The sequence below is a fragment of the Leucoraja erinacea genome, chromosome 19 (assembly GCF_028641065.1).
Source record: "Leucoraja erinacea ecotype New England chromosome 19, Leri_hhj_1, whole genome shotgun sequence".
In the NCBI taxonomy this organism is placed as follows: Eukaryota; Metazoa; Chordata; class Chondrichthyes; order Rajiformes; family Rajidae; genus Leucoraja; species Leucoraja erinaceus.
This window is the reverse complement of record NC_073395.1, coordinates 22,061,032-22,076,517: the sequence shown is the minus strand read 5'-3', so window position 1 is coordinate 22,076,517 and position 15,486 is coordinate 22,061,032. Positions and strand designations below refer to the sequence as shown.

General features: G+C 40.9%; 1 protein-coding gene across 5 annotated transcripts in view; it reads right to left on the bottom strand.

Annotated features, from left to right (window-relative positions):
- Positions 1-15,486, bottom strand: part of LOC129706360 (plasma membrane calcium-transporting ATPase 1-like) — a 98,561-nt gene that overhangs the window by 24,493 nt on the left and 58,582 nt on the right. For all 5 annotated transcript variants that reach the window (XM_055650618.1, XM_055650614.1, XM_055650615.1 and 2 more), the window contains exons 3-6: positions 11,238-11,435; positions 6,936-7,193; positions 5,271-5,396; positions 1,343-1,456 (exon numbers count right to left, since the gene is read on the bottom strand). In XM_055650618.1, the coding sequence (XP_055506593.1) occupies positions 1,343-1,456; positions 5,271-5,396; positions 6,936-7,193; positions 11,238-11,435 (696 nt within the window). The remainder of the gene's footprint in view (positions 1-1,342; positions 1,457-5,270; positions 5,397-6,935; positions 7,194-11,237; positions 11,436-15,486) is intronic.

Genomic DNA, 15,486 nt, shown 5'->3' with positions numbered 1-15,486 from the left:
CAGGGAGAATGAACAAACGCCACACAGCCACCACAAGATCAGGGCCTCTGGCACTGCGAGGCAGCAGCTCCACCAGCTGTGCCACTGTGCCGCCTTTGATTATTGGAAGAATAGACATATGAAAATATAATCAACTGCCGCTGGGCATCAGCTACTGAAGCTCACTCTGCCATTCAATGAGATATGACTGATCCATTCTTGGCTTCAACACATTCCCAATCTCACCCCATATCCAGTGACTCCTCTATAATTCAAATGCCAATCAGAATCCACTGTGAACGTATTCAGCTATTTTGGTTGGAGAAAATTGTGAAGAATTTAGTCCGGGTGTATCTCCATAATTACACCTGGGCTCAAATCACCGAGTGTGTGCGTTTCTAAGAGGAATATGCATTTCATGTAGAAGTGCTGCTAATGTAGACTTTCAGGAGCTTGATCTGTAAACAAATGCATCACCATGCCTAAAGTACACCACTCAAGTCAAGTCAAGTTTATTCGTCACATACACATACGAGATGTGCAGTGAAATGAAAAGTGGGAATGCTTGCGGATTGTGCAACAAAAAAAAACTACAAAACAGAATGGAACAGAACTAACCAACAAAAATATACAAATAGTTCTGCTATAAAGTGATAGTTACCACTTGGCTGAAAGACGGAAAGGACTGGCAGTTTAATGTTAAAATTCCCATTTATGACATCCTAATAGTCTTGTTGCTGTCTGCAATGTCCCGGTATGTGTGTTCTAATTCTCATTGGCTATTTGGGTGCTTGTAGTACACGCCCAAAAACCTGATCATCCTTTTTATTTCTCAGCTCCATCCCTACAGCCCCACTGGACAATTCTTCAGTAATGTTATATCAAATGACAGTCATGATGTTCTCCTAAATTAGTACAGCAACTCCCCCTCCCTCTTTTACCTGCACCTCTTTTAAATCTCACCTGCAGAACCTATACCCTGGAACATTAAGCTGCTAATTCTGTCCCTTCCTTAACCAGGTTTCTGCAACAGCACTAACATCCCTGTCATACGTACATATCCTTGCCCCCGAATTTATTCACCTTACCGTCAGGCCTCCAGCACTTATCTGTACTGTGATTGCCTGACTAATGTGGAGAACAGCCAAAGTACAGAATTAGTGCTTTTGAATCAGAGTTGACAGGCTTAGCATTTGGAGTTAAATATTTGTTTTGTCCCTCAGCACTGATAAAATGCCTCAGCAACATGTTGCAACTAAAAAACATCTTTTAAAAGTTAAACATCACATCCAAAATATGTACATTAGAGTACCCTGTTAACCTGATGCCCAATTAACAGTTGCAGAGCAATCAGTGCACTTACTTTTCTTCTCTTCCTCGTCTCCACTCCCTAGCAAGGTGACAATGATTCCAGTTTGAGAGTTCACACCAACTGCTGTGACCACCATTCGCCCGGATCCTTCCATTACATGGGTACCTGAAAATAGACCCTAGTTAGAACCACCCATTAGTACAAAGATAGATTCATGCAAATCTATTACCACATATTAAATAGTTGCAACAAACTCAGAGGTCCCTGCTTAATACAATGAGCTGAATGCAGAAATCAATTCCCCTAGTTCCGAACTGTGCAGGACTGCAGGATTCAGCTACTGCTGACAGGATAATTCTGTCTAGTTAAGCCAACATATAGATAACTATGAAACTAATGTCATGCTGATAGAGGCAAATGCTCATGAGAAACATGAACCATGCACAAATTGAATACAACTATTGGACTACATTTTGAAAGGAATAATAGTAAACATCACAAATATCGTTTGATGAGAAAAGGCATGTTGAGGTACAGGATGTTAAGTGGAGCCGCGAGACTGTAGATGCTGGTTTACCAAAACAAAGTGCTGGAGTAACTGAGCGGGTCAGGCAGCATCTCTGGAGATGACGACATTTTGGGTCGTTAAGTTTTGTATAAACTTCTAATTGCACTTACAATGCATATTCATTATTGAAAAGCAGAACAGCAAGTGTAAAGGGATCAAACTACAAGATTAAGTACATTCTTACAGATTAATTATTTTACCCCAAACTTGAACATAGGACATTTAATTTAAGATTTCAAAACGAAAAAGCTATAGAAAAGATCAAATAATGTTTGTGTTCGAACAGGTAGTAGTTATTTAGACTGTGGTAAAGGGCACACTAGAGGATGGTGCAAAGTAAAGAAACACTATCATAGTTGACATTGTTATCCTCAAATTTGCTCTAGAACATACCTTTGTTAGCTCACTTTCTTTTATTGTTCTGTACATTTTGAGAAGTGTATGCAGCATACACTTCTCAAAATTTACAGAAGTCAGAGATCGCAAATCCAAAAACCACTCAGTCCACCATCCGGTTCCAAAATTCAATAATTTTTAACCATTCAGCAATTAAAACTGATGAACTCTTTTTCATGCTCCCGCTCCATCAATCCACTTTGTCATCAAATCGTCCGGAAATTGACTTACTTATTCCATTATCAAAACACTTTTTAACTGCCTATAATTGCCCACACAATTAGGCCATTAATCGGTGTCCTACTATTTTTAAAACAATTTTGATTAGGCTAATTGGTCTGTAATTACCCGTCTTAGCCTTCTTTTTTTTTTTGAACAGGGTAGAATGTTCACCACCTTGCAATTTCTTGCTTTCAAGGAATTTTGAAAATTTAGTATCTCCATTTCATCGTTAAACTGGCTCCAGTGTGTAGCGTAGATTATTGGAGCCTGGGATGTCCATGTCAACCCTCGAGTTCCCAATAAAGTTCCCAATTTCATTCCTTGCTTCCATGCATTTGCTTTATTTCTGAAGACTGCTCTTATCAAGTACTAATACAAAACTGAACTAGACATAAAGTGCTAGATCAACTCAGCGGGTCAAGCAACATCTTTGGAGAAAAAGAGCAGGTGACTTTTCGAGTCGGAACCCTTCTTCAGACAGACAGTGTGTGTGGGGGTGGGGGGTGAAGACTGAGGTGGGAAACGCCCAGAAAAAAATCAGGGCCAGCAACAGATGGAAACAAATGGAAGTAGGGGTTTTTTTTCAACTTCTCTTCTCAAAGCAGTCCTTAATCTTCAATTCATTCTTATTCCTGCTGAGGTCAGTGATCCAACTATGCTGCCACCTGGCATGACAAATTCTTGGAACATCTGTTACAAGAGCGATAATTTTTTGCCCACAATGTGCAGCAGTGTCGGATACTCGTGGAGGGCAAGCAGCAGGGATTGAAGGAGCAGAATAAATCAACATTATTTTACTCCATGAACAAGTGTTGCCTCAGCTAACAGGTGGGATGAAATCCAGAGGACGATGGAAGAAAGATTTTTCCAAAATAGAGAACTACAGAGCCTCTGAAAGGAAATATCTACATTAAGAGGAATGCAGTTAAACTATCTTTGATATAATGGCACCCTTTTATGAGCAGTCACAGCTGGGAAGCATTAGAAAATTAAATGCTGCAGCTTTAAAAAATAACCGATCACATTTAGTGAAGGCATGCAGACACAAATCCAAATAAATGAGATCATCACAATAATAACTATATCCTGCAATTTCCCTTCAAATTTTCTCCCACTCAACTCTAAATGTGCTTGTTTTTCTATAAATTTTCTCCTCTGCTTTCCAAATGTCTTTGCTGCATTTTATGCTTAACTGAAACACTCAGTCACCAAGGGCAAGGTCTGTCTGTTGAGGGTCTTCTGTCTTACTAAAACTCTCATCTTGTTATTATGTCTGTGATTCTGTCTGTTTGTCTGTCTGTGTGATGAGTGTGATCCTGAAATTACACCAAAACGGTACACAATAGCGCTAAAATTTTTGGACCACCTTACTCACCATTGTCCTGTGGTGTGGTGTATCAACGTTTTGTTCAAATTGATGTTTTATTTTACGTTATTCACATTTTGAACTTAAAAAAAACCTTTTCACTGTAAAAACTCCAATTCCACTTGCTGCCCTTGCCCGTTACAATGTTACAAATTACAGGACAGCGAGTCCTGTCATTTGTAACATTGTAACTGGCAGGGGCAGGTGAAGTGGAATTGGTTTTTTTTAGTTTAAAAAGAGGGATGGTGAAGAGGAGGGGGATGGAGTGCTGGGGGATGAGGGAAAATCAGCCGCACCTGCGCAGTTGGGGGCTATGAGTGAGTGGTGGAATATTGCGTTGGGGTAACGGGTTACGTTGGGGGAACAGGGTGAGTGGTGAAATATTGCTTTGGGGAACGCGGTCCAAAGGTCCCACTTGGTCTAATACATCCTAAAATTTACATTTTGCTGGACCGTTTTATTCGTCAGCATTTCCATCCAATAGTTTCTGGTTACTCCACTTTGGCCTTTTCCAATTGAGCAATGTTGTCTCCATTTATTTCTTGTAGATAGTTTATTAAATACCCAAGCATTTACTTTTCAACTAAATCAGGAGAGTGTCACTTCATCCTTTAATGGTTTCTTTAGGTTGTCATGGCACTCTCAAACCACCTTATTTTTCTTGGAGCAGAGAATCCTAGTGAACCAGCACAGTTTAATACTTATCCAGTACATAAGGATATTTCTGTCATAGCTATGCTATCTCAATAACAGTAAACACCTCTTCCTAAGTTAATGGTCCCCTTTCCAAAAGAATACAGTAAAAGCTGTATTAACCAGACAAAAGACTGCCGATGTTGCAAATCTGGAGCAAGGAAACAAACTGATGGAGAAATTCAACAACATATTGACACAAAAAGCTGGAATAACTCAGCAGGACAGGCAGCATCTCTGGAGAGAATGAATGGGTGATGTGGTTTGTCCTGATGCAGGGTCTTAACCAAAATCAAACAACCCTCCTTCCACCTCTATAGATGCTGCCCAACTCGCTGAGTTCTCCAGCAGTTTAGTTTCTGCTTTGTATTATACAGTACATGCAGGTGCCATATAATGACATTGTCACTAAATCAACAATTGGCTCATAATCTCTTGGCCCAACCTCTGTGGGCGCCATTGTTCCCTTTGAAATACTAGTTCCTAGAGCAGCGTTTCTCAACCAGTCAAAAGGGTCCCGACCCGAAACGTCACCTCTCCATTTTCTCTAGAGATGCTGCCTAACCCGCTGAGTTACCCCAACATTTTGTGTCTCTCTTCAAAAAGCTATTTTGTAACTCAGTTCTCAATTAATATGTTAGATTAGACAAATGATTAGTTAGTTCTAACTGTGGTCTACCATGATAAGAGATGATTTCCCAGCCTACCAAAAGCCGGATGGTATATCTTCTTACCAGACAACAGCATCGGGTCTCTGTCTAGGCGTTTCTTCACATGGTCAGACTCTCCAGTAAGCGAGCTTTCATCTATCTTTAGATCATTTCCATGAATAAGTATACCATCAGCAGGTAAGAGGTCACCTGAAATGCAGAAAGCCACAAACTTCTAGTTTTAGTTCATCATTTAACCATCTATTACAATTCATGTTCAGCCCATTACAATGTTCCCCAATTCTCCAATACATATCAAATTTGATGTTACTTTGCAGACAAAATAAAAATGAGAATTTAAAATGTTAGCACAAGCAATCCATTTGTTTTCCTACAGTCTGCAACCATATGCTAACATGGTCATCTGCACGTGCAACAGCAGCAGAGAAATTTTGAAGACTTGGATTGCATTTTGTGAGCATGAGATTGACAAATTAGGGTGGTCGGAGTTGAAGCAAACAAGGCAGTCATATCATATGTTTAGTAGCCTATGAGGATTAGAATTTCATCTGGAAATATTAACTTTTCCAAGTCAAGGTTTTCACTGTAGTTCCAATGAGGCAGCTGGCCAATGTTAACCAACATAGATACATAGCATCCTTTTCATTATAATCATTAAATGTGCTCTACAAATCAAACGTTGCACGAAGGTTACAATAATTGCATAGTAGTCTTGTGCATTGAATGGAAGTTTATTTCACCTAATTTTATTCCCAGACCTACGAATGAATGAATCAGACATTAGACCAATTTGAACCGAGGGCTCACCTATCAGAATACATATATCCACTCCAACCTGGCACACCCTTATCCTGTGCTGCAACTGTTAGTAGCACCTGATCTAATGTTTTCTGGAAATTTCAAACACTACATCAGCTTGCACCTCTTTTCCACTCCGTTTGTTACATCCTTAAACTCTAGCTAATTTGTCATAAAACCATGTCATAAAACCATGCTGATTTTGGGTGTTATAATTTTCTAAACATCTCGATTTTTACCTCCAGAATAGTGGATTCATCAGTTCCTTGCTTCCTGCCTTCCTCCTCTCATGGTGTTACATTTGCAGCTATAATCTTCTGATACCTTTCCAGACTCCAGGGAACTTTAATAAATTACAACCAATGCATCCACTTCCTTTAAGATCACCAGGCAGGGGTCCAGGGCAATAGATCTTGCCTGGTACTTGAGTTTTTTGCCGGTAGGAATTATTTTAAGTCCCATTGTCCCTTGACTGTTATTGGGATTTATTTTTAACACTAATGAATGCACGAGAATCTTCAAATTGCAACCTATTCAGCTCCCTTTATTTTATTACAGCCATACATATAAGGCAGAGAAGTCCTGAGCGAACTCATTGGAGACCCTGGGTCTATCTTTTAATTGTACTGTACTGGACTTTATCTTGCACTAAACGTTATTCTTATTATCGTGTATCTGTACACTGTGGACGGCTTGATTGTAATCATATATAGTCTTTCTGCTGACTGGATAGCACGCAACAAAAATCTTTTCACTGTGCATTGGTACACATAACAATGAACTAAACTAGGATGACAAACAATAATGACAGATATAAGCAGTGACAGATATAAGCAGCGGGTGACAGACTCAATACAACATAGTTTCTGGTAAATATCATTTCTTAATTTAACCTCATATTTTAAAGTAAAAAGTAAGAACTTTAATTACCATATTTAATTTGAGCAATGTCACCAACCACCAGTTCTGCCACAGGTATCTGGATAACTTGGCCACCTCTTATCACTGAGAATTTCTGCTCCTGCTCTATCCTGTTTTGTAGACCTCTAAATTGTTTTTCCTTACTCCAGTCATTGAAAGCTGTAACCAGCACCACACAAATAACAGAAACAAGAATGGCAACTCCTTCGATCCAACCAGCTTGCGATTCATGGTCATCATCATGATCATGTGTAACTTTACCACAAGCTGCAGAAAGAACATAAGCAATACATAAGCATAGATTACACATGCACAAGATACAAACATGGCAGAATCTACAAGCATGAATAAAATCAATTGATAGTCGACTGCATTTCTATCACAAACTTGAGCTCGACAATTTAACAATATTAATACACAGCGGAGCTTCTAACAAATACTATCTTAATGACATTAGTTAAATCAATGATTAGATAACACCGTTGGTAGAGCTGCTGTCTCACAACTCCAGAGAAACAGGTTCAATCCTAACCTTGGTCGCTGTGTCTGTGGAGTTCGCACGTTCTTCCCGTGACTGCATAGTTTTCTTCTGAGTACCCCAGTTTCCTCCCACATCCCGAAGATATGCGGGTTTGTAGGTTAATTGTGTTTACAAACCTGTTGTGCTACTGCAAGTAAGAATTTCATTGTTCTGTTTCGGTACAAAAGAATTAAATAAATTTGACTCTAAATTGTCCGTTGTGTGAGTGAATGCAAGAGTGGGATAACAGAACTATTGCGAGTGGGCAATCGATAAGACAGTGAGCCGAAGGGCCTGTGTCCATGCTGTATCTTTCAATCACTCAATCAATACAAAAAACTTTTTTTTTTAATGCAGAATTTGGTAATAGGCAGTACAGCTCAATTTCCTTGGCACACTTGATAATTTAATTTGAACTGTATATCATTTTTATGCTCAATTACCTCGAGCAAATAAAAAAAATTGCAAGCAGTCATTTTTAACCAAGATATATTAATTACCAAGCAGGAAATAACCAAGATTACAGGAAGATCAGCAAGAGGATATTCAACCCGGCACAGAAAACACTGAATTATGAAATATTTCGGAAATCACACTGAAGACCATGGCACCAAAAATATGAATCCTGATTAAATTTAGCAACACATGCAAAGTTAAACAATATGACCCATTTTCCCAAGGGGATTGTTGAAAGTCTGCTCCAAAACACCACCCATTCGCGAGAACAACTTCTTTCAGGCTTTCTTCTCGGTTGATTGAACCTCAATGTTAATTTTTAGGACTGTATGAATATCTTTAGATCCAATAGTGACTAGATTTGTCAATCGTGTTTATCAGGAGGGCAATCACCCTGGAAGCCTCCTCCACCTCTTGACATAAGGCAAGTAATGACAAACTATTGGAGGTGTTCATCATTATTTGTGAGTACCATCTCCTGTCATGCTTTTCAACTACCAAGAACTCAATGTAGAACTGTTGGCCACCAAGAGGACTAATGTGCAAATCTTGCAAGGTGTTCAAATTTCAACTTTCAAAGTATCATTCATTTCTCAAAGCCAAATCCAAGATCACATCCCTCCACTTGTACAGTGCAACGTTTGATTCCAGCCCAGGAATATGCTTTCAGATCTCATTCCAGAATGTGAACAAGGAACTGCAGACGTGATTTACAAAAGACAGTGCTGGAGTAACTCACCAGGTCAGGTAGCATCTCTGGAGAACATGGATAGGTGACTCTTTGGGTTGTGACTCTTCAGGAGCTCTCTGCTCCCCCCATCCCCGCCTCCTGATGAACATGGATAGTGTTCACCCGTTCTCACTTTTCACCCCAGCTGCCTCCACATCGAACTGCCATTTCCATCACCGATATGATCCCACCACCAGTCACATCTTCCCATCCCCACCCCTTTGCGCCTTCCGCTAAAGTGAGGCCATAAGCAAACTGTAGGAGTAGCACCTCATATTCCGCTTGGGTAGCTTACAACCCAACGGTATGAACATTGAATTCTCTATTTTTAAATAACTACAAAACCACCCACTTCCCTTCTCCCCCCCTCTCCACCTGTACCCCACACCCTTCCACCTATATTCTCCCTCTAGCTTCACAATTTGCAGCTCTTCAATCCTATTGTCTAACATCTTCTATCTTTTCATCGCTGACTTTTGTCTAACCATATGTCTCTCATCCGTCCTCCTCTCCCTTTACAAGTATCCATTTATTATTTGCCAGGTTTTGTCCTGCCCCTTTCTTCTAACTTTCTTCACACCCCTACAATTAGTCTGAAGAACGGTCCCGACCCAGAACATCACCGACACGCGTTCTAGAGAGATGCTACCTGACCTGCTGAGTTACTCCGGCATTGCCTATTTTCAGATCGCAATCCACTCCTTAGCCAGGAAGTATTGTTGAGGCATTCAGAGAATCATACAACACCAAAGGGGCCCTTTCTGCCCAGCGTCTATGCCAGCCATAATGCCTATTTATTCTAATCCCATTTACCCGACTTAGGCCTGTATCAGTCTACACCTTTCCTATCCAAGTTAGGGATTGCACAGTGGCACTGCTGATAGAACTGCGGCCTCACAGTATCAGAGACCTGGGTTCGATCCTGACTGAGTGCTGTCTGTGTGAAGTTTGCATGTTCTCCCCGTGAACCTGTGGGTTTCCTCCAGGTGCTCCAGTTTCCTCCCACATTCCAAAGGCGTGCGAGTTTGTAGATTAATTGGCCTCTGTAAATTGCTCCAAGTGTTGGGAGTGGATGCGAATGTGGGATAACATAAAATGAGCATGGTGCGTGCTTCCTCCGGGTGCTCCAGTTTCCTCCCACATCCCAAAAACGTGCAAGTTTGTTGGTTAATTGGCCTCTGTAAATTGCTCCGAGTATGTGGGTGTGAATGTGCGATAACATAGAATTAGTATGAAGGGGTATTAACGGTCGGCATGGACTCGGTGTGCTGAATGGCTTGTTTCCATGCTGTATATTCCAATTATTTTCAATCAAAGTATCTGTCCAAATTTCTTTTAAATATTGTACTTGAACACTCAGGTTATGTGTCATACACATATTTATCTTAAACAAATACATAAGATGCAAAGGTTAATCACAAGGTAATAATTAAATAACTGTTAAAATGACATTAAACTTGAAAAGGTATTTACAAATAGATTTGCAGACCACGAATAAGGAAACATCTTCACCTTCAAGTGGACTATTATTACTTAGTTTCACAGGTAATTATGGATGGGTTATAAAATATTAGCATCATCATTGCACACATCCTAAGAATGAATATAAAGTGTTGTTTGGTTATCGTTGGTCTGCAAATGTGCTCATAAATGCCTAAGTTTAATAAGTAAAGTCAATATAACATCTATTAGATTATTGCCTAGTGATTATTATTTGCAGTACTTCCTAGTAATTTAATCCTAATTCTGTTTACCTGGATATTTTATGACATGCTCCCAAAATAAAGTGATGGTATAAGACCGTAAATAATATTAAGACATTTAAAATCTGTTGGACATTTAGAACTACTTATTTCCTAAAGACATCCTTTCGTCCTTTAAAACATTCTTTCAGATAATGGATGGCTCGAGCACAATGCTAATTTGAAAGTGATTTTCAACAAAAAGTCAATTTGCAAATTGAGAAACACAAAATCAGTACGGGCTCATTTAACACATGCAATAATACCGGATAATTTTCCAAAACGTTTTTTCTTCCCTCTCTCTGCACAAATATCTCCAGTTAATGTTAACACTTGAGCATTCAGCAGAACTGTTGGGAGCAGATTACTGAGCTAATTCATTATCTGCATCAATTTTTTGCATTTAGAACATGGTACTCAAAATATACCGAGGTATTCTGATGGTTAATCCAGAAATTCAGTTTCTTTCTGGAACACAAAATATCGGGTTAAAGAGTCAGCGAAGACATCATATAGTTTTGTTTTAATTTTGGTGATACAGCGTGGAAACAGGCCCTTCGACCCACCATGCTGACCATCGATCACCTATTCACATTAGTCCTGTTATCCCACTTTCACATCCTACATGCTAGGGGCAATTTACAGAAGCCAATTCATCTCCAAACCTGCATGTCTTTGGAATGTGGGAGCACCCAGAGAAAACTTACGTGGTGACAGGGAGAATGTGAAAACTACGCACAGACAGCACCCATAGTCAGGATCAACCCAGGTCTCTGGCACTGCGAGGCAGAAGCCCTATCACTGCACTACTATTTGTTATTAATATTTTAGTTGCAAATTGTTAAAACAGTTTAAATACTTGCCTGCATTCTTCCCTCCAGGAGGATTATAGAAAGAAAGGCCTAGCGATATTATGGCTGCAATTTCTAAAATAATTAAGGTGACGTCTTGTAGAGCTTCCCATACTAGCTGAAGAAAAGTTTTTGGTTTTTTAGGTGGTATAAAATTTTCCCCAAAAGCTTGATGCCTTCTGCTGAGATCTGCAGGATCACCAGATAACCCTGTGGAGAAAGAGAAGAAAATATAAGTGGGTAACGTTTCACACATTCTCCTGGAACAATCAACAACATCAAGCCACCATTAAAATGAACATTGGAAAGGTGCAATTTTGACCTGACAAACTACATAAGGAGAAATATTTTACACAGCAGCATAAGGCAGAGCAACCTACGGGCTAAGTGCTGCAAAACTGGAAATAGTATGAATGAGTAGTTGATGATCAGTATAGATCTGGGCTGTAGTCTTCTATGCCATAGAGCCTTGTTAACCATTTTCTCATTCTACCCTGTTACTCTCGATGACTTTGTACCATACACCTAGTCCCTCTTCTCCCACTTCTTTTAGAACATTATCCCTTTTTGCCTTTTATTCTACCTGTCAAAATGCATCAGTTTACACTCATGTTAAGCTTCCATCTGCAACAAATCTGCTCAATCTACCAGTTTATTTATATCTTGCTTCAATTTATCACTTTGCAAATAGCATTAGCAGGTTTTGCCTCATCTGCAAATTTAGATTGTGGCTTGGACACACCCCCAAAGTCTCGGTTATCACTACATGTCAAAACATCTTAAGAATGCCGCTAAATGCCATCCTCCAGCCTGACAAACAACCATTCATCTCTGTTGACTGTTAATTAGCCAACTTCCTATCCATTCTATTGATATCCCTTTTATCCAGCTTGCTTCAATTATTTTTACACAGCCCTCATCACAAGCTCTCTGGAAATCCATGGCCATCGCATCCAGTGCTTCATCCTCCACTCTATACCTTACCTAGAAAAAGGTTATCAAACACAGTTTACCTTAAAATCAAGTCTGGTTTTGTTTAACCAAATCATTTTCCTCCAGGTGACTATTGAAAGCTTTCCCCCACAAGATGGCATTGTCTGGTCTGGTGATGTTGGGCTTACCCAGTCTCCATCTTTCGACCACGGGAATAACATTCACCACAGTCCAATCCTCTAGCACCATACCCCTTTCGCCAAACAGCATAAAGATAAATGCCAGTAACCTGTCATTTCCTTCCATATTTCCCTCAGCACCATCAGATGCATCCCATTTGATCCTGGTGACTCTACTACTCTCAGATCAGCCAACAATTAACCAGCTCTAATAGCTCCATACCATGAATTGTTCACATATCTAACGTCTCTGTTATCTCCTTCACTATTACTTTGAGAACACCATTTTTCCTGGTCGTAAGGTACAAAACTCAGCATTCTTAGATGTTCCAATGTTTGTCCTTAAGTCCCAATCCTCTATGTACTACCCATTTTCTGTGCAAATGTCTACACTTTGGTATTATGCCAACACTACATTTCTCAAATGTTCTCTGCCAACAGTTTTCTCTTTTGTAATCAACATGGCTCTCCCAAATTTTTGAAACCTGACATTTGTTATAAGTAGCTTTATATTTCCGAGCATATCTTAACATCCAGAGTTCAATTAAAAAAATTGGTCTAAGGTTCACAAGAAAAGTGATAGATTGAAAATATTCACTTTCAGTCGGATGTCACAACTCCATCCACAAACAAATGCTTCTTAACCCAAAAACAGGATCAAAAGCAGCATGAATTAAGTGAAGAACTTCGTACTCTTGCCAAAATCTCCCACAAGAAAAAAATTGCAGAGGTTGGCAAAAAAAAAGAAGAAAATATTGGAAATCATCAGCAAATCTGGCAATACCCATGGAGCATAAACCCACCTCATCAGGGCAAATGAGATGGAGAAGCTGGTGGACTGGGAAGCAAGATGAGAGAAAGAATTGCCAAACTACACATGGAAATCTGTGGGCATACAAAGGAAGCTGGTCAATAGATTATCCCAACAATTAAGACAGGAAAGGACATCACAGCCAGGCCATGAAAGACTCCTCACACTCAAATAAATATACCATTTTGATTGACTCATCACACTCAAACAAATATATCAAATGGTCAATTCGTCCCTTCCCACCCAAACCACCCCCTCCCCAGGTACTTTCCCTTGCAACCACAGGAAATGCTACACTTGTCCCTTTATCTCCCCCCTCGACTCCATCCAAAGATCCAGGCAATCTTTCCAGGCAAGGCAGAGATTCGCCTGCACTTCCTCCAACCTCTACTGTATCTATCCACTGTTCCAGGTGTCAACTTCTCTACATCGGCGAGGCCAAGTGTAGGCTTGGCGATCGCTTCGTCCAACACCTCTGCTCAGTTCGCAATAACCAACCTGATCTCTCGGTGGCTCAGCACTTCAATTCCTCCTCCCATTCCGAATCTTCTGTCCTGGGCCTCCTCCATTGCCAGAGTGAAGCCCAGCACAAAGTGGAGGAACAGCACCTCATATGTCGCTTGGGTAGTTTACACCTCAGCAATATGAACATTGACCTACAATTTCAGATAGTCCTTGCTTTCTCCCTCCTTCCCCTCCCCTTCCCAGCTCTCCCACAAGCCCACTGTTGTTTATTGGTGGCCCAATGAATAAAAACACATTCATGATAAAGTCCAACTTTATTTCATCGAGTACACTAGAGCATTTCAACAGTCAGTTGCTGCTTGCGTCTCGCTTATCAACTGGCCCCGAGCGAGGGAGTCTTTGTGTGAGTACCGTAATACTCTGTAAAAGGTGGCATGCATATTTGTGTAGTGAAGGTTATAAATGGCATGAATTAATAAGGGTTAATAAAGGTCAATCTACATCCTTTCTCTTAAAGAAGAAAATGGTGGTCAGGGGAGTAAATATGAAACACAAGCATAGATGCGGCGTTTATTATTTTACTGCATATGAGAGCACATAAACTAAACAGGCCATGCACAGTTCAGGTATAGCCAGTAAATTTTCCAATTAGCGGGTTTGGCTTGCAGACACGACCTGCACGTGTACGATAATAACCTCCAGCAGACACCTCATCCTTCACTGGGGAAACAAGTCTCATATCAGGTGAATGCGGAGAAGACACCGGTGGAGATTGGGGCACCGGGGAAGGCAGGGATGGTGCTGGCACCGGCAGAGGAATCGCTGGAGCAGCATTCGCAGAGCGTGAGGGGAGACCGGCAGGCTGGTCAAGGTAGGGACGTGGAGGTGCTGGTTCATTAACTGGAAGGAGGTGTTGGCGGGTTCGCCGATAAATGCCGTTGACCATACTGACCAAGTACGAGCGTGGTTCCGCAGTGGACCCCAGAATGACTCCGAGGCAGTCATAACCATGGAGTGGCCGCAAGCGAACGACCTGTCCCTTGTTGAGCAGTTGAAGCGGAGAGCTGGTTTTATCATAGTATTTTCTTTGTATGATGCGGCGGCGTTGGAGCTGGGATTGGATAACTGACGGTGCACTAACTTGTAGATCTGGTAGTTGCTTGGCCAAAGGCAGAGTGGAGCGGATTCGCCGCGACATGAGCCGTTTGGCTGCAGATCCTAGGAGATGATTTCTTATAGAAACAGATTTCTTATAGAAACTTATAAAATTCTTAAGGGGTTGGACAGGCTAGATGCAGGAAGATTGTTCCCGATGTTGGGGAAGTCCAGGACAAGGGGTCACAACTTAAGGATAAGGGGGAAATCCTTTAAAACCGAGATGAGGAGAACTTTTTTCACACAGAGAGTGGTGAATCTCTGGAACTCTCTGCCACAGAGGGTGGTTGAGGCCAGTTCATCGGCTATATTTAAGAGGGAGTCAGATGTGGCCCTTGTGGCCGGGAGGGATCAGAGGGTATGGAGAGAAGACAGGTACGGGATACTGAGTTGGATGATCAGCCATGATCATATTGAATGGCGGTGCAGGCACGAAGGGCCGAATGGCCTACTCCTGCACCTAATTTCTATGTTTCTATTTTTCTATAATCACGGACGATGTTCCAAAGGTTGAGTAAGTCGAGATAAACATCAGAGCCGGCCCTATATGAGCGTTCCATTAGTTTCTTTGCACTTTTAACGTGCGCTCAGCCAGGCCGTTGGACTGCTGGTACTCGGGGCTACTGGTGATGCGGTAAATGTCCCAACTTTTCGTGAAATTCCTGAAGAGCAGACTGGAAAACTGAGGTCCATTATCTGAGTAGCTTTAGGGGGGCTC